The sequence below is a fragment of the Phoca vitulina genome, unplaced genomic scaffold, assembly GCF_004348235.1.
Source record: "Phoca vitulina isolate PV1807 unplaced genomic scaffold, GSC_HSeal_1.0 scaffold22, whole genome shotgun sequence".
Lineage (NCBI taxonomy): Eukaryota > Metazoa > Chordata > Mammalia > Carnivora > Phocidae > Phoca > Phoca vitulina.
This window is the reverse complement of record NW_022589725.1, coordinates 3,442,071-3,464,180: the sequence shown is the minus strand read 5'-3', so window position 1 is coordinate 3,464,180 and position 22,110 is coordinate 3,442,071. Positions and strand designations below refer to the sequence as shown.

General features: G+C 42.5%; 1 protein-coding gene across 2 annotated transcripts in view; it reads left to right on the top strand.

Moving 5' to 3' along the window:
• Positions 1-22,110, top strand: part of IFT52 (intraflagellar transport 52) — a 38,023-nt gene that overhangs the window by 12,008 nt on the left and 3,905 nt on the right. For both annotated transcript variants that reach the window (XM_032419500.1, XM_032419499.1), the window contains 7 exons: positions 4,111-4,237; positions 8,418-8,504; positions 9,851-9,919; positions 13,345-13,499; positions 17,893-17,980; positions 19,015-19,123; positions 21,163-21,308. In XM_032419500.1, the coding sequence (XP_032275391.1) occupies positions 4,111-4,237; positions 8,418-8,504; positions 9,851-9,919; positions 13,345-13,499; positions 17,893-17,980; positions 19,015-19,123; positions 21,163-21,308 (781 nt within the window). The remainder of the gene's footprint in view (positions 1-4,110; positions 4,238-8,417; positions 8,505-9,850; positions 9,920-13,344; positions 13,500-17,892; positions 17,981-19,014; positions 19,124-21,162; positions 21,309-22,110) is intronic.

Genomic DNA, 22,110 nt, shown 5'->3' with positions numbered 1-22,110 from the left:
ACCATAAAAGTACTAAAAAAAATAGGTGAATATTTTATAATCCTTAGAGTAGGGGAGACCTTTCTTAGGATGAAACCAAGGTAAAGTCATAAAAGGGAAAAACGTATGGCAACATACATCATAGAATTAACATTTTTGACGTTTAAGAATCATAATCTTTATTTATGTGTTTATGTATGTATATATGTATGTATGTATTTATTATTTATTTATAAAGTAGGCTCCATGCCCAGTGTGGAGCCCAATCTAACTCCTTTTTTATTTTATTTTTAAAGATTTTTATTTATTTATTTGACAGAGACACAGCGAGAGAGGAAACACAAGCAGGGGGAGTGAGAGAGCGAGAAGCAGGCTTCCTGCGGAGCAGGGAGCCCAATGCGGGGCTCGATCCCAGGACCCTGGGATCATGACCTGAGCCGAAGGCAGACGCTTAACGACTGAGCCACCCAGGCACCCCTAACTCTTTTTTTAAATTAAGTTTTTTATTTTAATTCCAGTATAATTAACATACAGTGTTACATTAGTTTCAGGTGTACAATATAGTGATTCAACACTTCTATACATTCCTTGGTGTTCTTCATGATAAGTGTCCTCTTTAAACCCCATCACCTGTTTCACCCATCCTCCCACTTCTCATAATCTAATTCTTAAGCTTTGTGTCAGCTTATCCAGTTTGTGTAGGTGAAAGAACTGTGGACTTGGAGTAGAAGGTTTTTGTTTTTGTTTTTGTTTTTAAGATTTTATTTATTTAGGCACCTGGGTGGCTTAGTTGGTTAAGCAACTGCTTTCGGCTCAGGTCGTGATCCTGGAGTTCCAGGATCGAGTCCCGCATTGGGCTCCCTGCTCAGCAGGGAGTCTGCTTCTCCCTCTGACCCTCCCCCCTCTCATGCGCTCTCTCTCATTCTCTCTCTCTCAAATAAATAAATAGATTTTATTTATTTATTTGTCAGAGAGAGAGAGAGAACACAAGCAGGGGAAGCGGCAGGCAGAAGGAGAAGCAGACTCCCCGCAGAGCAAGGAGCCCGATGTGGGGCTCCATCCCAGGACCCTGGGATCATGACCTGAGCTGAAGGCAACTGCTTAACTGAGTGAGCCACCCAGGCATCCCAGAAGTTTTTATTTTCATGTCTTACTTGCAGGGTGTCCCAGGCAAGTTACTCTTGGTTTCTGTTTCTGAGTCTGTGTAATGGAGACAATATGAATCTTACAAAGTTGTTGGAAACTCCAGTGAGGCCATACTTGTAAAAGTGCTTTATAAGTTACATGGCATAGTACCTTACCTGCTGTTGTGTTATTAAGTCCTTAGTAATTGTGAAGAGCAAATGGCTGGTTGACTGTTTCCTAGGTCATCCTGGAAGCAGCAGTTTCTGGGTGAGCTTTGAGATGTGGAGAACTAGTCCTGCTTTGTGTTTTGAAAAAGCTTGACCTGTTGAAGTCTGAGGTTCTCATTTAGCCCATTTTCTATCATGTCCCTTTTTCTGTCTCTCAGCTGTAGCCACACTGACATTGTTTCCGCTCCTTAAATATGCTAAGCTTATTCCCGCCTTTGGGCCTGCACATTTCTGTGCCCCGTCCCAGGAATACACTTTCCCAGCTATTCACCCAGCTAATCTTACTCATTCACATGTAGTTTGGAAAAATTCTGTTTTTGGTTTTTGGGTGGATGTTTAGCCTTATGCCTAGTGTTATCAAAATGTCAGTCTAATTGATTTCTTAGTAATAATAAAAGGACTAGAGGAGTGTAAATAATAGCTGACAGTTTCCATTGTATGACTCAAGTGTCCATTCTCCCTTCCTCCTTAAGAGTCATCTCCTTGGTGTGCAGTTGGGGGGAAGTGTGGGGCAAAGATGTGCACTGACATCCATGTAACTATTTCTCCCACATCCCTTTTCTTCCTCCATGGCAACTGCTCGTTTCTTTCTCCTGGACTGCTCGTTTCTTTCTCCTTCTGGCCTGGGACTCGTGGCCTTCAGTCCCCTTTCCTGGGCTACTGCTGGGGCAGGGCTCAAAGGGGAGAATAGAGAACGTGGGGCAGGTGCCCCTTTTCACCCACCATATGACAAAGAAGTCAGAGGGTAGGTGAGACTTGACTCAAGTGAGGGGGAAACTAACTCTGGAAGGAAATCATTTTAAACTTAAGCTAAAAAGAATTTTCTCATGGTCTAAGAAAGGAAAATTCACATTATCTTTATAGGGAGCTCTTCATGGGTGCTTCCCCTCCCCCAATTTCTAACTTTATGCTTTGTTATAAGATTCCTCTTTCTCTCCATTCTGAAAGCACTTCCTTCAAACAACTACCTTTGCAGAGCTGCATTTTGCTGCTTAGGTCCTCCTGCAGGGGTTGGCCACACCCTAGGGTCTGCACCCCACCCTTACCCCTCCATCCCACACCCTTTTTAGGAGTACATTGCCCCAGGTCAGACTGATTCACTCCAGATACTCTTTAAGTGTTTGTTAGGACAGAGTGGGGGAAGGAGGCCAAGGTAGGTGTGTGTAGAAGTGTCCGATGTCAGGTCTCTGTTCATATAAGGCTCAACTGGTAACATGGCCTTCTAATGACAGCCATTCATTCCTGGAGATGATACCAGTCACATCTGTAAGGAAGAGGGAAATGTTTACCAGGAGGACATTGTCGTACAGAGCAGGCTCATTTATAGCTCCAGTTCAGCTCTAAGATGAGGGCCCCTCTTCTTCCTCCTCCATAGGGGTTTCTTTAGTTCTTCCAGTTACAATCATTTACACATAGATTATAAGTTGTTAATTTGCTTTCAGATTTTTGAAGTGCTTTATTAAACTAGTAGCTAGAGTTATACCAATTTTTAAGTTGACAAACCAAAGCTTAGACAAAATTTTGTGGTTTTTTTTTTTTTAAAGTTTTGTGTTTGTGATGAGATACCACCTCACACCTGTCAGAGTGGCTAAAATTAACAACACAGGAAACAACAGATGTTGGTGAGGATGCAGAGAAGAGGGAACCTTTTTATACTATTGGTGGAAATGCAAACTGGTGCAGCCACTCTGGAAAACAGTATGGAGGTTCCTCAAACAGTTAAAAATAGAACTACCCTAGGACCCAGCAATTGCACTACTAGGTATTTACCAAAAAATACAAAAATGACCGATTCAGAAGGGCACATGCTCCCTGATGTTTATAGCAGCATTATCAACAATAGCCAAACTTTGGAGAGAGCCCAAATGTCTATTGACTGATGAATGGATAAACATATGGTGTGTATGGATAAACATATATATACACATACATACATAATGGAATATTGCTCAACCATCAAAAAGAATGAAATCTTTCCATTTGCAATCGACATGGATGGAGCTAGAGTGTATTATGCTAAGTGAAATAAGTCTGTCAGAGAATGCCAAATACTGTGTGATTTCATTCATATGTGGAATTTAGGAAACAAAACAGATGATCATACGGGAAGGGGAAAAAGAGAGGGAAACTCCATTGCTTCTCGGCCTCTTGGCTAAGATCAAGTGTAAGAGACTCTTAAGGCGAGAGCGCAAACTGAGGGTTGATTGAGAGAGGTGGGTGGGGGATGGGCATTAAAGAGAGCACTTGTTATGGTGAGCGCTGGGGTGTTATATGTAAGTGATGAGTCACTAAATTCTACTCCTGAAACCAATATTACACTGTATGTTAAACAGAATTTAAATAAAAATTTGAAAAAGAAAAAAAAAGAAGTAATAGACATCCTTATCACCAGAGGTAGGGACTTTAAATTTGTGAAAGCTATCGAAATAAACCTTGGCTACTTTTTTACTTATCTACTACCTCAGCCCAGATTCCACTTAGAATTCCTTACTAACTAAAGCCCTCAAATACCTATTTTCTTTATCCTGTCAATTCCTCACACATTTATTTTTTCTCTATAAAAGGTATAAAAAGCTGCCTGCCTTGGTCATTTCTTTGGGTCTCAATTTCATTATTGGGCCTCCATGTGTATATAATAAAACTTTGGTTTTTTACTCCTGACACCCCCCCAAAAAAAAACTTTTTGTTAGATCTTGAATTGCTCAAGAAGCACTGAAATTATCTTCAAAAAATTTATTCATTTTTTTAAAAATTTGAATGTTTCTTTAATTTCTTACAGGGCTCTCACCTTTGTCTATCCTTTTGGTGCCACATTGAGTGTCATGAAACCAGCAGTAGCTGTTCTGTCCACAGGCTCTGTCTGTTTCCCGCTTAACAGACCCATTCTGGCTTTCTATCACTCGAAGGTACAGCCTTTCTTAGATGTGGGTAGATACATTATTTTTATTATTAAAATAATAAAAATTGTTGTTTCCAGAGGGTTTCTTATGTTTTCTCATTGATCTTTACACCAGCCCTGTGAGGTAGTATTTCAGTTAATTACACTTTATTTATGGGGAAACAGCAGATTGTCCAGTAAGCGATGGAGTCAAGACCTAGACCTAGCTCTTACCATTCTAAATCCAAAGCTATTCCATGGTAGCATGAGGCTACCTATATTATAACCGTCTATGACTACGGGCTCTTACCCTCAGTGTAAGAATCCATCCAGGGAAAGGGTGAGTTAACACACTATACCAAAATGCACACAATTGTACTGCTGTTATTTTAGTTTGTTCCAGGGCAACATATCAGAAGACTAGTTGCTCAGTTCTCATCCTGGTGACCCCACAAAATGTGGGAGCAGGTGGTCCCAGAGGACATAGCCCCTCGCATTGTGACCTCACTTATCCACTGCCCAACTCAGGACTTGTGCTTGTGACCCTGAGATTAAGATCTGAGATCAAGAGTCAGACGCTCAACTGAGTGAGTCTCACAGGTGCCCCATCCACTGCCTTTTAATTCATGTTTTGCTGAATTCACCTTTATTTATCTACCAGGATTAGAATTCACCAGCTGACCTCCCAGTTTTTCTCTAGTTGCTCACATCCTATTTTTCTTTGTGGGATTTAGGTATTACTTTTCCCTCCCATATTTCAAAGGTCTGACTTCATTTTATTAGGAAGTAAATAAATATCTATCCTGTTTATGAAAGAAGATATTTAGACAAAATTCATAATAGTTATTATGGTAATTAGCTTCTCCCAAACAACTGGAAATACTGTTTTAAAATTAAAGTATAAAATGATTTAAGATGTGGAAATAATTGGTTTATATAAATTGTCAGTTTATAGTCGCAAAAGTAATGAGATAACTATCTTAAGGGGCCTCTGGTAGTGTAGTATTTTGTTTGTTTATGTATGTATGTATGTATGTATGTATGTATGTATGTATTTAGAGAGGGAGAATCTCAAGCAGGCTCCATGCCCAGCATGGAGCCTGATGTGGGCTGGGGCTTGATCTCACAACACTGAGATCATGACCTGAGCCGAAATCAAGAGTTGGAAACTTAACCGACTGAGCCACCCAGTCACCCCTATTATTTTTTGTTTTTTAACTGTGCACAGAGATTTTACCCAGCTTCCTCAGTGGATTTTTATGGAACATCTATTAGGTACAGAGTTCTCTTCTAACTGTGGTGATTCTTCAAGAATGCATGAGATTTTCATCTGCTCATTGCCTAGCTATTTAAAGCTTGTTTTCTTTTCTTTAGAAGCTTTTATTATCTTTTATTTTTTATTATTTTTTTATTTTTATTTTTATTTTTTATTATGTTATGTTAATCACCATACATTACATCATTAGTTTTTGATGTAGTGTTCCATGATTGTTTGTGTATAACACCCAGTGCTCCATTCAGTATGTGCCCTCTTTAATACCCATCACCAGGCTAACTCATCCCCCCACCCGCTTTCATTATTTTTTAAAAAACATTTTATGTATTTGCTTAGAGAAAGAGCACATGCAAGTGGGGGTAGGGGCACAGGGAGAAGGAGAGAGAGACTCTCAAGTAGACTCCTTGTTGAGCATGGGAGCCTGACGCTGGCAGATCCCAGGACCCTGAGATCATGACCTGAACTGAAATTGAGAGTCAGATGCTCAACCGTTCAACTGACTGAGCCACCCAGGGGCCCCTCCTAACAAGCATTTAGTCCTGCCTTATAAACACAATCTTTGAGAGGTTTTTACCTGTCCCTTTTAAGTTTGTGAGATAAACCAGTGATGCCTTAGAGGGGCCACTCCCATACTCCTGGAAACCCCAAGCAGGGCACCCCAAGCAGGGTGGGGCTAGCACAGGGTTGGGGGGTGTGTTCTGCCTCCTCGCCCAGGGCCATTGCCTTCTTGAGCTTGTCATGATCCTTTCTAGGTCTTTAGTTTACTAGGATAAACTCATTAATATCAAAGGAGCAAATCAGTCCTTAAGTAGATATACTCTTACTTAATTGGAACAAATTATAGGCAAAAGCTGGAAAAAGAAACTGAAGACACTGGTAGAATCTCTGTCCAGAATAAAAGGATTAAGGGAAGATCTATAGTCCATTTGAAATAAATGAGGTAGGGGAAAAAAAAAGAATATTAAAGAAAAAATACAGACCTAACTGTGGGTAGTAGTAAGAAGGAAAGTCCTTTCCTCTTCCTGTATTTACTTACGTTCAAATGCAACAGAGTTCATTCAACACTTTCTGTGGAATTTCACCAAATTCACTTTCTGTTCTCAGTAACTGATGTGCTTTCAATGGTTATGTTATAGCAATAGTGTTATTTTTCCTATGAACCATTTGCTTTTAATGTGGTACAAGTCACAGTTTGTTTTGCAAATCTTGTTTTATTTATGAAATTTGTGTATTTGTCTGGCTTGAGAGTAATTCTTACATAGTACCGTCACAACTGTGCCTATTTCCTGTATGTGATGTTGCTAGAAAAACTGAATTCATTTTGTAGTTTTAACGTTGTACTGTTTTCCTCATTACAAAAATAATTTATGCTCATTGTAGGAAAACTGAAAATTACAGAGATGAAAGGGAAAAAAAGAATGTCTCATTACAAAACTGACATTTTGATCATTTTCTCCTACTCTTTCTTGCAGCTCATGTTAATTTATTTGCCTCACCGGGCTTTAAGCTAGGGTGGCTGTACAATTTATGGTATACTTTTTTTTTTTAACCTCATGTTAAAAAGATGAAAAGCGCCTCTGTTATGACAGAAGCCTTCTTCCACGTTACTGAAAACCCTTTGTAGCATATGACTTCACCACTGGAGAAGGTTCTCTTATTCTTAGCCACTGGTTCTGTGGCTGAACATTTGAATTTATTTCTGACTTTCTGTGATTATGACTGTAAAATTGTCCATAGAGTTTTATATGTTCTGTTGCATACATTGACAGTTTCAGCAATGTGTGAAAGAACTTATTTTGTTGAAACCTGACACTGTTTGTAGTCATCTCTTTCATATTTATTAATCTGATAGGCAAAAGTACTTTGTTTTGATTTTTCTAATTACTGATTAATTTTTTTTTTTTTTTTTAAGATTTTATTTATTTGACAGAGACACAGCAAGAGAGGGAACACAAGCAGGGGAAGTGGGAGAGGGAGAAGCAAGCTTCCTGCTGAGCAGGGAGCCCGATGCAGGGCTCGATCCCAGGACCCTGGGATCACGACCTGAGCCGAAGGCAGATGCTTAACGACTGAGCCAGCCAGGCGCCTCTAAATTTTTTTCTTATTAACCAGTTATTTCTTTTGTGAATTTTTTTTTCTTTTCTGAGAGAGAAAGAGGGAAGGGGGGAGGGGCAGAGAGAGAGGGAGAGAGACAATCTTAAGCAGGCACCGTGCTGGGCATGGAGCCTGACACAGGACTCGATCTCACAACCCTGAGATCATGATCTGAGCCAGTATCAAGAGTTGGACACTTAACTGACTGAGCCACCCAGGTGCCCTCTTCTGTGAATTCTTCATGCTCATGGATTAATTTTCTGTTTGGATCTTAAACACTGTCTTTTTTTGTTTGTTTTAAAGATTTTATTTATTTGAGAGAGAGAGTGTGAGAGAGAGCATGAGAGGGGAGAGGGCCAGAGGGAGAAGCAGACTCCCCACTGAGCGGGAAGCCTGATGTGGGACTCGATCCTGGGACTCCAGGATCACAACCTGAGCTGAAGGCAGTCGCTTAACCAACTGAGCCACCCAGGCGCCCTAAACACTGTCTTTTGATACTCATAAAATATCTTTATATCTTTACAGATTGACTTTGGATTCTTTTTTCCTTTAGGATTATAATCTTCATTTATGAGTTAACTGGGAAAATGCTGTCGAACCAATTCACATTGCTTTTTGTTAAAGTCAAATAGAAGGATATAGAAGTGTCTAAAGTGAGAAGCAGGTGGGAATATAGTTGCTATCATAGTTGATATTTTTAGGTCATTAAAATCCTGATGTGAATTGGCACTTAGTATAGACAGTTGTTCACATGATTCTGATAATAAGTTTTTGGGGACTAGGATGCATGTGGTGCATTTTGGGATCTGAGTGTCTAACACTACTTTGTCATTGACAGAACCAAGGTGGGAAGCTGGCAGTGCTTGGCTCATGTCACATGTTCAGTGACCAATATTTGGATAAAGAAGAAAACAGCAAAATCATGGTAGGTTCTTCTCTTTCATTACATTAATGTATAATGTGTATGATTTTCATGTCATTAAAAAAAAAAATACTGCTAAGGTCATCTATTCATTTAAAACCAGATCTTCAGGGACACCTGGCTGGTTCAGTCAAAAGAGCATGCGACTCTTGATCTTGGGTCATGAGTTCGAGCCCCACATTGGCTGTAGAGATTACTAAAACAAACAAACTAAAAATATAAAAAAGTAAAAAATAAAACCAGCTCCTCAGAACCCATTATATGCCTGGCACTAAGAATGCACGGTTGAGTCAGGCACGGTCCCTGCTTTGAAAACATTTATAGGACATTGAGAGAATGTGAGAGACAGAGACGTAAATTTAGAAGGATGTGGTGAACGTTTTTAAGCGTGCCAACTTGGGGTGGGAGCCAACCTTGGAGGAAAGGTGAGGAGCAGGCTCAACCAGGGCCTCATGTATAAAGCCCAGAAACTTGAACTTTCTGCAGGAAGCTATGGAGAGCCCTTGTAGAATGTCCAGCAGCCTTGGGCATAGTTAGATCTGTGTTTCAGAAGGACTCCTCTGTCAGGCATGTGGAAGGTGAGAGGGAGGAGGCAACATGAAGCCAGTTAGGAGGTCGGCAGAGTCAGCCAGCCAAGAGGGGACGATGACCTGAGTGAAGGTAGTGAAGGTGGGAATGAGGAGGGGGCCGGCCGGCACATGGTGTCGGGAGGGGTTATGACAGGACTGGTCGATGTGGGGAATAGGGGAAGGCACTGCAGTTGCTTGTCAGCATAGTGTGAAGGAAACATGTCTTGTGAAGGATGACAGATGGCGCATGCCAGAGCTGGACATTGGTGTGATTCTGTGACTCACTAGCCAGAGGAAGAAGGTCCCACTGAACTATTTCATTAATGAAACAAATTCCTTCAGCCTTAAGCACTGTTATTATATTGAGAGATTGATTAAGATCTTGTTTCTGCAGGATCCACATGAAATTCTAGTCTCTAGACACATTCCAGGGGCATCTAGATATAGTCTACCCTTAAGTTCAGACTGTCATTGGCACATTTAAACAGGGGTTGTTTCAGGATCATGAGCAAGTTTTAATAAATTTTGGACTGTGGTTAAAAGTGAAAGTGCCCTAAGATAAATGCTCAATTTCCAATGGTAAAAGTGGCATTAGGGTTAGGAAAACTTTGACGTTTTCATATGATTTCACCAAGAGAAGGGTAGCTACTCTTTTTTGAAACACTGCTATGTAGTCTCTTTCCCTTTATCATTTTTTCTTGATTGATTTAATTCTCTAGTCCTGCCTTGGTTTTCTCAAATAACCAAGTGTCTAATTCTGTGTTTATTTTTTAAATACAGGATGTTGTTTTCCAGTGGCTCACAACGGGAGACATCCACCTAAACCAGATAGATGCTGAGGACCCAGAGGTAGGGGCTGTGAATCATTAAAAAACTTCGAAGGCAAAAAAAAAAAAAAAGGCACCACTTCCAACAGTTTCAAAGGAATATGTATCTCTTACTTTATCTGTAAGACAGATGGAAAGAAGTGATGCTTTTAGGGGTGATGAAGCCCACATTATAAAAAATAATAAGAAATTATAGAATTAATTGGGATGGGAATCCCTCTCTATGTATATGCTACCTGGCCAAACTTTCAAAATCATTATCTGTAGAGAAATACTTCTTTCAGAAATACGAAGGATATAAAAATAATTTTTGTGAATAAACAAAGGTCATCAAAATTTAAGTTTTAAATTATAATTTTGGTGTCTTTAGGACGATAGTCCTAAAGGCATTATGATCCTATTTATCAGACGATGGAGAGTGAGACCAGTGTGGGAATAGGGCCAGTAACTTGCCTTCCAGGTCCCGCTCCACTCTGGCCCTTGCACCTCAAGCAGGCTATTTCTGGCCTTTTTTCATCTTGGTTTTCTCATCTGTGAAGTGGGGATACCAGTAGCTGTGCTCTCTGTCTCACAGGATGATTGTGAGGCCTCAATTAATAGATGTATACTGACTGACTAAATTAAAAGGTGTAGGAAGTGATATAGCTGTCAGACTTCTTAAAACTCTTGTGTTTATTATATACAAGCACCAGGTATCATATATCTTCACATAAATCATCTTACGTAATCTTTACAACAGCCTTGGGAAGGAGATGGTCTTATTCTCATTTTAGAGATGAGGGAACTGAAATTCTCCAAGATTGCAATTTGCCCAAATAGCAAGTAAGTGCAGAGTTGGGACCCAAACCCAGCTCTCTTGATTCAAAGTCTACTTGTTCTATAATTGCTTCTCTGTTTCTTTCCTCCTTTCCTCCTTCCTTCCTTTTTCTTTTTTTCTTTTCTTTCTCTTTCTTCCTTCCTTCCTTCCTTCCTTCCTAAGATTTATTTGTTCATTCATTCATTTATTTATTTTTCTAAGATTTATTATTCATATTATTCATTTATTTATTATTTATTCTGAGAGAGAGAGAGATTGCACAGGCAGGAGGGGCAGAGGGAGAGAGAGAATCCCAAGCAGACTCCCTGCTGAGCACAGAGCCCACACGGATCTTGAGACCACAACCCGAGTTGAAATCAAGAGACGCTCAACTGACTGAGCCACCCAGGCACCCTGCTTCTCTGTTTCTTAAACTCTGAAGTGTCAGGAAAATGATTTCCTGGCTGTGGGTAGGTAGCAGGGAGTGGGCGAGAAGATGGTCAGAAATGGTGGCCTACTGCTGCTTCCTTCCTCAGCTGAGGGTGTGGCCTCCCAAGGGTTGACTTGGGTTAGGAAACAGGAGAGCCCTGTGTCTAAAATATTCCCTCATATGGAAACATGAAATGTATGGATATTTTGTTTAAATTCCTCCCAAAAAGTGATATAAACCCCCCTAATAAAAGAATTGGAGGACAGTCAGGAATTCACTTTTCAGATCTCACAGGACCCAAGTCTTGAGTGGATTGTGACTTGGTCAGCTGCCAGTCCTAGTTAGAGTGTGGGGGGTCAGGGAAGCAGCCGCATCAGCTCCTGGTCTGTGCGGCCGCCTTGCTCTTACTCAGTTTCTGTCATTCCTGTTTCCTAGCTGAGGAAGTGGAAGTAAGTACGTTCTTCAAGGTCCCTGCCGAGACTGATCCCTGGCTAGCCATTACTAATGTCCATGTTAGGCTGATTCTGGAGCCCATCCCTTTTCTGCTGCTCTCTTGTTCACTGTGCACTGCCTGTGACACGGGACTGGTTCTGGAGGGCCATGTCAATAGGGCACCAGAGGAAGATGGTGTCGCCGTGGCCTTTCTCTAAAAGCATGTGGTTTCATGTATTTCTGCACGGGAGACCTGGCGCAAATGTCCTTTGTGTTGTAAGGCTTTGGAAAGTAAAATTCTGGACCCAGTAACACTGCAAAGTAAGAAATTCTGAATATCGGGCGCCTGGGTGGCTCAGTTGGTTAAGCGACTGCCTTCGGCTCAGGTCATGATCCTGGAGTCCCAGGATCGAGTCCTGCATTGGGCTCCCTGCTCGGCAGGGAGTCTGCTTCTCCCTCTGACCCTCCCCCCTCTCATGCTCTCTCTCTCTCATTCTCTCTCTCAAATAAATAAATAAAATCTTTAAAAAAATAAAAAATAAAAATAAATAAATTCTGAATATCCAAACTTCCTGTGATTTCGGATCGAATCTTATGTTGGAGTGGGTTTCAAACCCAAATAACAGTTCAGTTTCAAATGATACTTAATAAAATGGCAGCTCAATAAAGAGCTGAGGGGATTTCCATGACAAGTTTTAACCTCTAAATCTGCCAGGAAGTCATGAAAACCAGTGATCTTGGGAGTCCTCTTATGTTTCTGTCTGGACATCGAAGGCCTTGATAGTTTCCTGAACTAGGATTGTGTAGCAGGTCTCTGTGCAGAGATGCGAACCAGCCTCAGGACCTTTGGGATTGCTGGGCCCTTACCCATCCTCCTGCTGCGTTTGGGTGCGTGTCCCGGTGCAGTCAGTGCCTCTGTGATTGCTCTCACTTCCAATCCCCATCCTGTTAGCGGGGTGAAGCCTCTAACACAAAGACTGCAGGGAAAAGCAGTTATTTATTTATGTTCCTCTCCTGTTCCTTATCTAAAAAAAAAAAGTTTGAAGATTAGAGGAGTTTTTTGACTCTTGGTATATAGAAAAAGTGAGCCTGTTTGTCTAGGCTTATTTCTGTAATGCTCAGGCATGTCTCCTCCCTTGCTGGCCCTGGAGAATATAGAACACATTGTTGTGGGGACCTCAGAGGGCAATTAGGAATAAACTTCTTGTTGCCAGCATGCATTTATTTAAAGTTAAATGTACTTTTTGAGTAGGTAATAGATTCACAGTTTGGAATTCAAAAGCATACACAATGAACAGTTTCCCTCCTGTCTTTGTCCAACCACTTTGTTCCGCTCCCCAGTGACAGCAGTCTTAGCTGTTTCTTGTATGTTCTTCCAGAGATATTTTATACACATATAAGTAAATATGTGCGTGTATCTCCTTTCCCCTTGTTTTACACAAATGGTACTACAGACACTGTATTCACCACCACCTAGTTTTAAAAATTAGCAATACAGTTGATTGCTGACCACTCAAGATCAGTGATCATGAAACTAAAAGGCCAGTCAGCGTGCTCGTTTCTCCACCTGTGTTCAGTACCGCATGAGGAATTACAGAGTTGGATTTAGCCAGCATTGGGGTTTAGCCAAGTGACTTTTGTTCCTCTTTCCACATGAAGTGGTTTATTTAAGGTTTAGTTGTTAGTGACCAGGAATAGTGAAATCTCTTGGTAAGAGAGTAGAAATACTGCGGACTTAGACGAAATTCTTACTCCCGCTGTGCTGTGTGAACCCTCTTGTGGCTTTCAGATTTCCGACTACATGATGCTGCCCGACACAGCCACCCTGTCAGAGAGGCTTCGAGTGTGTCTCCAGGAGGGCGATGAGAACCCAAGAGACTTTACCACCCTCTTCGACCTGTCCATTTACCAGCTGGATACCACCTCCCTCCCCAAGGTCATCAAGTCAGTACCTGTAGCTCTCGGAGCTGCCCTGCACTCCATTCTGAGTGTTTGGTTTGAAAACCTGAGCCTGGGGACAGGAGTTAGGGTCATGGCCTATGTGGTGTGCAAAACATGTTCTCAGGTTTGTGATGAGGCCAACAAAGACAGTTGGGAAGATTGGGGTGGGGGTAGATGGAGAGGAAACTGCGGTAGCCTGTTGTGTTCTAGGCTCCGTATCAGGCATTTAGGGTGACCAACGTGTTCTGGTTTGCCTGGGACTTCTGGTTTTAGCATGGAGAGTCCCATACCCCAGGAACCCCCAGTAAATTGAGTAGGGTAGGCGAGGTGCCCTGCAGGCACCCCACATTGTTACTTCCACATCGTACTTCATTTGTCCTCTGAATCACTTGCCAGATTTCCAGCTGAGGAAACTGGTTTAGAGAGGGTCAGGTCTTCTCCCAAGGTGGGAGCCTGAATGCCTTTCAGACCAAAGCTTTCCCCTGTTCGATTGCCTGCCCTGTTGCCTGCTCGTCATTGTTGTCCATTCCTAATGACAGGGACAGGGACCGAGGCCAACATCTTCAGCATCTTTGGCCTGACATGGGGTCTACATCTGAATAAACCAAAGGCTGAGTGTCTGACTTCCTACTGCTGTATTTAGGTTCAAGTTCCCCAAATACTGACTGAGCTCCTCCTGTGCCAGGCACTATGTCCAAGGTTAATGGTTTTATGGAGGAGACGGACAGAGACTGTGAGGCGAAGTTATTGTATTAATGCCAAATGTGAAATATATAAACCTGGAGGCCGTGGGCATAATGAAGCGGGAGAATTTGATTCACTGCAGTGAGCAGGGAAGACTTTATGAAAGGGGGGCCCTTGTAGCTAGGCATTGGTTATTTCAACAAACATTTTTGGGGGGCCTTGTGTCTGCTTGGCATGATGCTGGGTGCTCCACCGTCAGGGGTAAAGAGGCTTCAGGAGCTGGCAGGGATGTTCAGAGAAACAGTTGGGCAACGATGTAGCTTCTATGGGCAAAGCCCGCATGTTCACACGTGCACGCGTGTCCAGGTAAGGAAGTTTATTCCTAATTGCCCTTTGAACTGCATGTAGCCTTGACTTCGAACACGGCCAACTTAATAGTTGAAAACTTGGTCCTCTGAAGTGCCCTGCAACAATCTGTTCCGTGTTCTCCAGCCTGCACTTGAGGAGACACCCTGCCCGTTACCGAAATAAGAAGCCAAGGCAAACAGCCTGAGGCTCAGGGCAAAGGCCAGATTTGTGAATGGGATGCTACTAAAGACCTCTAGGAGAGGAACTTGATTGAATCTGTGTTTTCTGAAACCAGACAAAACGATGCCTTGCAGCAGTTTGTATAATTAATTGGAAAACAGAAAAAGTAGAAGTGAAGAAACCGGCTAGGAGACTGTTTAACAGCAGATTGGAGGGTTGACTGGCAGGACTGGTGGGAGCAGTTCCTGTGGTTTCAAGTGGTGTTTGGTAAGAAAGAATCAGGAGCCACGGGCCGTGCATGGAAGGCTATGATGGCGAGGTCAGGGACCGGGGTTTCTCCCTTGAGGGTCTGGGCGGTGCTGCCGACTAGTGCTCATGCTGTGGGGAGAGGAAAGAGAAATGAGTTCTGCTCTGCCTCCATCTGATGGGGCTGAGAGGTTGCCCAGTGAAGAGTGTAGGGCGACCCACCAGTGTAGATGATGAAGAGGCCTAGATAAGGTGAGTAGAGAAGTGGGGGAGGGGCTGGGGACCCTCAGGAACAGCCCTGGAGTGGGGGATTGGGCTAGAGACAGGGCTTCACAGCTGCCCTGGCTTTTGAGGCAGAAGAGGAGGGCCTTTGACAAGCTGGGGAAAAGCAGCTGGAGGGGCAAGGGAGCATGAGCCTCAGCGGAGTCCCAGGAAGCCAAGGGAGGCAAAAGAACAGGGAAGCGGGGGTGGTCTGGAGGTGGGCCCACAGCTCCTCCTCTGCCGTTTGCGCTGTTCTCAGAATAACAAAAGGCACCTGGGGCTGCTCCTCCAGCCAGTTACAGTCCATCCAGCTTCTGCCTTTAGTTTGGTCTGCTTCTCTCCTGATGTGGTTTATTAGATCAGGCCACTGTGACTGTGCTTTGGCATTGAATGCAGGCTTGACTGGAACCATCTGTTATTTTAGTGCCAGCAGAGTCAAGTATTGTAGATATTTTGGAGCTTGGACGTCTCTTAATTGTATTTATCGTTCATACCATAGCAAAGGACAGTAGTTACAGGCCAGTTTCCATATGGTGCTCCTAGGTATTCTCATATTTGCTAGTAACATCTTTTGAATGCAGTGTCTTTTTTTCTGAGTAAAAATTCGATTAGTCTAAATATTTATGTAGTCTGTAGAATGTTGCTCTGAAGTAACTTCATTCGTCCATCTGCTATTTATCAATGTCTGTGAGGGTGAGGAAGAGACTGTGGAGTCCCTGCCTTCTGAGTTCACGGGCTGATGGGTTGGGGACTGAGACACAGAGTGATAAAAACGCAGTGCCACAGGTCAGGCCAGAGTGTTCTGGAAATAGCTTTCTGAATTAGGTTTTCTTGGTTTTAAGATTAGTTTCTCCACCCATCCCCCACCCCCATCAAGAATGCGCTTGCCCTTGGCTAATAGGTGGAGGAAGATTTGGGTAGGCGGTGAGCTGAGCAAGAAAGGGTTGAGGCAGTGGGACTTGTTTTATTGTTCCCACAGGGCTTCAGTATAGCCGGCTCCATGTAGGGACAGAAAGCAGAAAATCATGGGTGGGATGGCAGAGGCCAGGGCTTGGCAGCAGGATTCTTTGTGTGCCAGTGGTGGGACCTTTAGCTTAGATACTGCCCTTAACGACATTCTGCCTTCAATATAGACTGAGTCTTGGGGCCTCTGGTTGGCAGGGATTGGCCAGCTCAGAGTTCTAATCTTGTCTTTGTTCCTTCTTAACCATGTGACCCTGGGAAGCTATTTCATCTCTATACCTCTGCTTCCTTTTCGTAAAAGATTATACCCCCAGTCCAGGGTTGTTTTGAGCATTAAGTGAAATAAGTTTAAGTGCCTACCACAGGGTCAGGCATATGTGACATGCAACAGGTGCTCTGTTCTCTCCATAGGGATCTTCTACATTGCCAGGAAAGCTTCTCCCCAGGCACTTGGGAATAGTGAGGAGGTGATGGAAATAAGCTCAGCTAAGCACCCTTCTTCAGTCACAGACCTCTTTCCTTTCCAAAATCACCCATCCACAGAAGCAGGCATGAACCTTGTCTACACCCTTTGGCATTTGCTTGTTCAGCTTAATTTTAAAAAGGTCACAGATGTGTATATAGTTTAAATTAGGTGAGTATATTTTAATATGCCTCATTCCCAGAGGAGTTCAGCCCGCTTACAAAATTATGTACAGTACAAAAGGATAAAAGCAAAGTTTGAAAGAATGGAGGCAGAGGGGAAGCCACAATCAAAAAGAAACACAGGGGTAAGATCAGCACTTGACTCTGAACTCCTCACTAGCACTCTCTCCCTGCTGTGGCCATGCTGGCTGCCCCAAGGTCCTGTGAAAACCCCTCGCACCCTTATTCCTGGTCTCCTTGCTCTTGCCTCTTCCTGGGATACTTGTGAACGTAAGTACATGACTTCTCCCTCCCTTTCACTCAGGGCTTCTCTGACAGGCTATACCCCATGCCTCCTCCCTGTCTCTGTCCATCTCTCCTGGTTTGTTTTTCTTCTCAATACATATTGATACCTGGCATCTTAGGTTTTGTTTCTTGTGTGTCTCTCCTCATGTAGAATGTAAGTTCAGGAGGCTACCTTGGTCTCTTGTTTTCACCGTTGCTGTTCTCCTGATGTATAAAACTGTCTGGTACATATTCAGTAAATACTTGCTGAGTGAATGAGCACACAGGAGTGTATATTACAGGGACAGCTCGGTCGGAAGAGCATGTGACTCTTGATCTCGGGGTCGTGAGCTTCAGCCCCATGTTGCGTGTTGAGATTACTAAAAATAAATAATTAAAAAGAAAGAAAGAAAGAAGTGTACACTGTACAGATCTGTTCAGTTGCCAGAAGCCGACTTCAGATTTGACTCCTGTCTCTTGGTTGTAAAAACAAGGAAACAGAGTGAGTTACAAGATTCACACTGTCCACTGGGTAAAAATAAAAAGCCTGTTTAGGAGAATCCTGATATGAAACTTGAAAGAACTTTCCCTTTCAGTTCTCAATATAGTTAATGCCATACGATACAGTAGAGAAGATTCACAAAAGGATCATTATATTACCTATAACAATGCATTTTGTGTGTTTTTCTACAAAAGTGTTGAACCGCCTGATTTGATGGAGAAGAGCACAGAGTGGTCAGTTAGATGGCGCTTTGCCACAGTGTCTCATGTTGATCCTTGCTTTTGTGTCTTCTTATTAACACAGGGCCCATGAACAGCTAAATGTGAAACATGAACCTCTCCAGCTCATCCAGCCTCAGTTTGAGACGCCGCTGCCAGCCCTTCAGCCAGCGGTGAGTAGGTGTGCTTGCCCTTACCTTGCCAACTAGGCCATCAGCTGGGTTCTTCCGCCAAGCATGTGGATATGTACACCTTATGTTACGGCAGTTCTCACAGAGTCACGTTGCTCTGGCTCTGAACAGGCAGGGACCAGACCATTAGTATTCCGTAAGGCCTTCCACTGCCTGTAGCTCCCAACCGAGAGATCAAGGGTGTGGACTTTGGTGGCTGTTAAGCATTTCCCATCTTGTGTAGTTAGAGGGCATATATGAGAGGAGAAGTCCTTGGTGAAAAGGAGGAAATGCTTTGCACTGCAGCTTTCCAGGCAACAGGTGCTCAGGTTCATGGCACAGATTCATAGCGCCCTGGGCGGGGGGTGGGGAGCAGGTGTTCACAAGTTACTTTCAACATTCCAGTCCAGCAGGAACTCACCTTACCTTCAAAACCATCCTATCCCACCACATTCTGGAATGTTATGAACTACTTGGCTTCATTTTGGTAGCTTGAAGTGGGCCATGGTGGGAGTATTTACATTGCAGAAAATGACAAAGGCTACAGAGCAGACCTGTGTGCTTTTGTCTTGAAAGCTGATAGTGAAACATTTCTCAGCACACCACTGGCTCATACCTGTGAATTCTGGCTCCAGGTTTAGCACTTTCTACATGAATTTATAGATCTGGTTCCCCAATTTCTGTCCCTAATGAACTCATGGGTAAATGAGAAACACATCGTACAGAGAAATGTTCAAAACAAATAAGCCTAATCAGCCCCAAGCTTTCGTCCTTGCACAAGTTAATGGGCACTGGTATGTCAGTTTGATCGGTTTAGGGGTGTTTTAGTTTAGTGCTGGCTCTGCTTGTTTTTTTACATTGGGCTAGTCATCTCGCTTGATATGGTCTAATGGGTTAGGGCAGGAGGAGGTGATGGGCATTTGGGTGGTTCATCCCAGGGAAGAGCTGGGAGTTGGCTTCTCATTTCCCTTCCATCTTATCACTGCCAGTTATGGCTTTGCATATGTTCTTTCATGAAAGACCTTATTTCCTTTTAGGTTTTCCCTCCCAGTTTCAGGGAATTACCACCTCCTCCGCTGGAGCTATTTGACTTAGATGAGACGTTCTCTTCTGAGAAGGCCCGCCTTGCTCAGATTACCAATAAGTGTAAGTTTGGCCAAATTTTTGTTTGTTTTCTTTTGTAAGTTTTACTTAATTGTGAACTTCTGAGATTTGCCATGAGAGAAAGCTAGAGTTTGTTCAGGGAGAACAAAATATGAATGGCAGCGTAAAATGACAGTTTCCGTTTGTTTCACATAAGTGATGTCGATCATTTCTCTTGGGCCACTTAATTCAGTGACTTAGAACATGGCAAAGCAGAAGCCAAGGTCTCAGCTTTAATCCCTGTAGGTCCTTAGTTCTGACCAATGAGTAACCAGAGGATGGATTCTGACCCTGGCTGCCGCTTAGCAGATCTAGGTCATTGGTCATAGGAGCAGTTAAATAAGAAACCTAAGTCAGGGCCAAAAGAATTATAGAGACTTCAAACTGGAAGGGATCCTGGAAGGAGTTATGTGTGCCCGCCTTGACATATGGATGAGGACATGAGGCCCCAAGCCACACAGCTGCATGGTGAGTGGTTCTCCTGACTCTGAGCTCACTGCTCATCCTGAGATACCCTGCCTCCAGCAAAGCAAATGGGCCTGCACACATGTGCTCAGGGGCATAAAATTACCCATCCATTTTGAGGCATTATATTCCTGGGAATCTAATCTAAGGAGATAAGTGAAGGTACACAGATGACTGCTATGTTATTTATTTTTAAGATTGGGAATAAAAATTATTTAAACAATTGGACTTAGTGTTCACTAGCAGAGGAATGGTAGTAAATTATGTCACATTCATTTGACGGGACAACATGTCATTATAAAAAAGGTTTCCAAAGTCCAGGAAGTGACACTGATAGAACTTAAGTGAGAATCCTAAGTGAAGAAAGGCAAGATAGAAAGTTGCATGTTCATTAGGTTCCTAACTATGTGAAAAACGTCTGTATGTGCCCAAAGACCAGGAAGGAGTATGCAAAAATGAAAACAGTTCAATGTGAAGCACCTTCACTGCATCTCTCTTCTGTGTCAGGCATTGTGGGAGGTGCTGAGGAATCAAAAATTAGCAAGACATAGTGATTGGTCCAGTAGAAATAACAGACCTGTGAAGGGTCAGATGCTTTGATTCGGCACTTCTGTTTCTAGCAATTTATCCTATAGAAATCCTTGTAGAAAGAAACAAAAAAATATAGCTATAGATATATTAATTGTAGCATTAAAAAAACTGGCAGTAGTCTAATGGCCCATCAGTAGAGGGATCCGTTTTAAAAAAATATGAAATACAGTGGAATATTATACATACATCTGTTAAAAGAAAGATACAGAGCCTAAGCTTTCATATGACATGTCCATGGTACCTCGTTAAATGATGAAAGCAACTTACAGAGCTATTGTAGTTTGATCCCAATTGTTTACACATATGTAAATTCATAAGCGCACATGGCAGTAATTACCTTAGGTGGTATTGGTGAGGATAGAGTTAGAGCAAGAGAATTTTGCAGCTGTATGGTTTGAATATTCTAATTAAAATTTACATTTCTATAATTTTTAAAAATGTACATTCAGAAGGGGAAACAAAGAAAGGAATTATAGTCTAGTGTAAGAAGGGCTGTAACAGCTATCCGTCCTTGATATTGGGCTGCTGGGGATGGCTGCACAGAGATATGTTATGGATGGAATTATGAGTGATTTTTTTCTTCTTTAATTTCCTTTTCTATAATATTGCTGTAATAAATGCTATTTAAAATACCCATATGCCCCTCTCATAATAGTCCTTGCTGCATTCAGAGAATGGTAATTTGAGTTCCTACTAGTTCTTCCTGTTCTTTGTAATGTAGGAATGCTGGCTCTGGGAATAGTAGAGTCAGAACCAGTCCAGTTTTATTCTAATTAGAAGTGTCACACTTTTGTCCTAATTTATAAAAGCAGCACATCAGAGATCCCTTTAGTTTGTTTAAGTCCTGCGGTCACATTACCCTAGGAAAAGGTGAGTGATCTTGAGAGGCAAAGGAATCTGACGAAGGGATACTTAAACCACAGTAAGTTTGTACTTGGGGAAGGACAGGAGATAAGGGTTCATCTGACTGCCCCAACTGTGCCTAGGTACTGAAGAAGACCTGGAATTCTATGTCAGAAAATGTGGTGACATTCTTGGAGTAACCAATAAACTACCAAAGGACCAACAAGATGCCAAACATATCCTTGAGCACATCTTCTTCCAAGTGGTGGAGTTCAAGAAATTGAACCAGGTAGAGCCTAGAAATCCCACTGAAGTGGGAGCCCTTCGAGTACTGGTATCTTCCCTAAACTGGACTTCTCGTGTTTTGTTCATTCATTCCACAAGGATCTATTAAGCATCTACTGGGTAAACAAAAGAGACAACGATCCCTGCACTTATGGAACTTCTGTTCTAGCTGGAGGAGCTAGACAGTAGACTAAAAATAGTATGCTACAAGATGATGGTATAAAAAAGGTAGGGCAGGGATCAAGTGTGCTGAATGTGGCAGTATTAAATAGGGAGGGTGGTTAGGGTAGGTCTCACTACAAAGGTGACATTGGAGCAAAGACCTGAAGGTGTTGAGGGATTTCGCCATGCAGATAGCTGGGAGACAAGTGTCCCAGATAGAGGGAAGACCTGTGCAAAGTCCCTGAGGCTGGGCTTTGCCTGGCATGTTTGCGGCATAGCAGTGGTGTCAGTGTGGTTAGAGAGACCTGAGCAAAGGTTAGAGAAGCTGCCACGAGGTCAGCACCTTATGTCGGAAATCATCATTCTCTGGACTGAGGACCAAGGACTTTAAAATTATGCCTGGTCTTCATTTTGTTTATCTCCTGATGAGATTTCTAAAATTAAATGTTAAGCCACTGTTGGTAAATGGGCATTTATATACTACTGATGGGAGAATAAATTTGTCCCACTTTTCTGGAGATCTGTTTTATAATATTGTTCAAAAGCCCCCAAAATGTATATACCTTTGACACGGTAATTCTAATCCTCAGAATTTGTCATAGTAATATAATCCTGAACGTGTATAGATTTACCAACCAGGATGC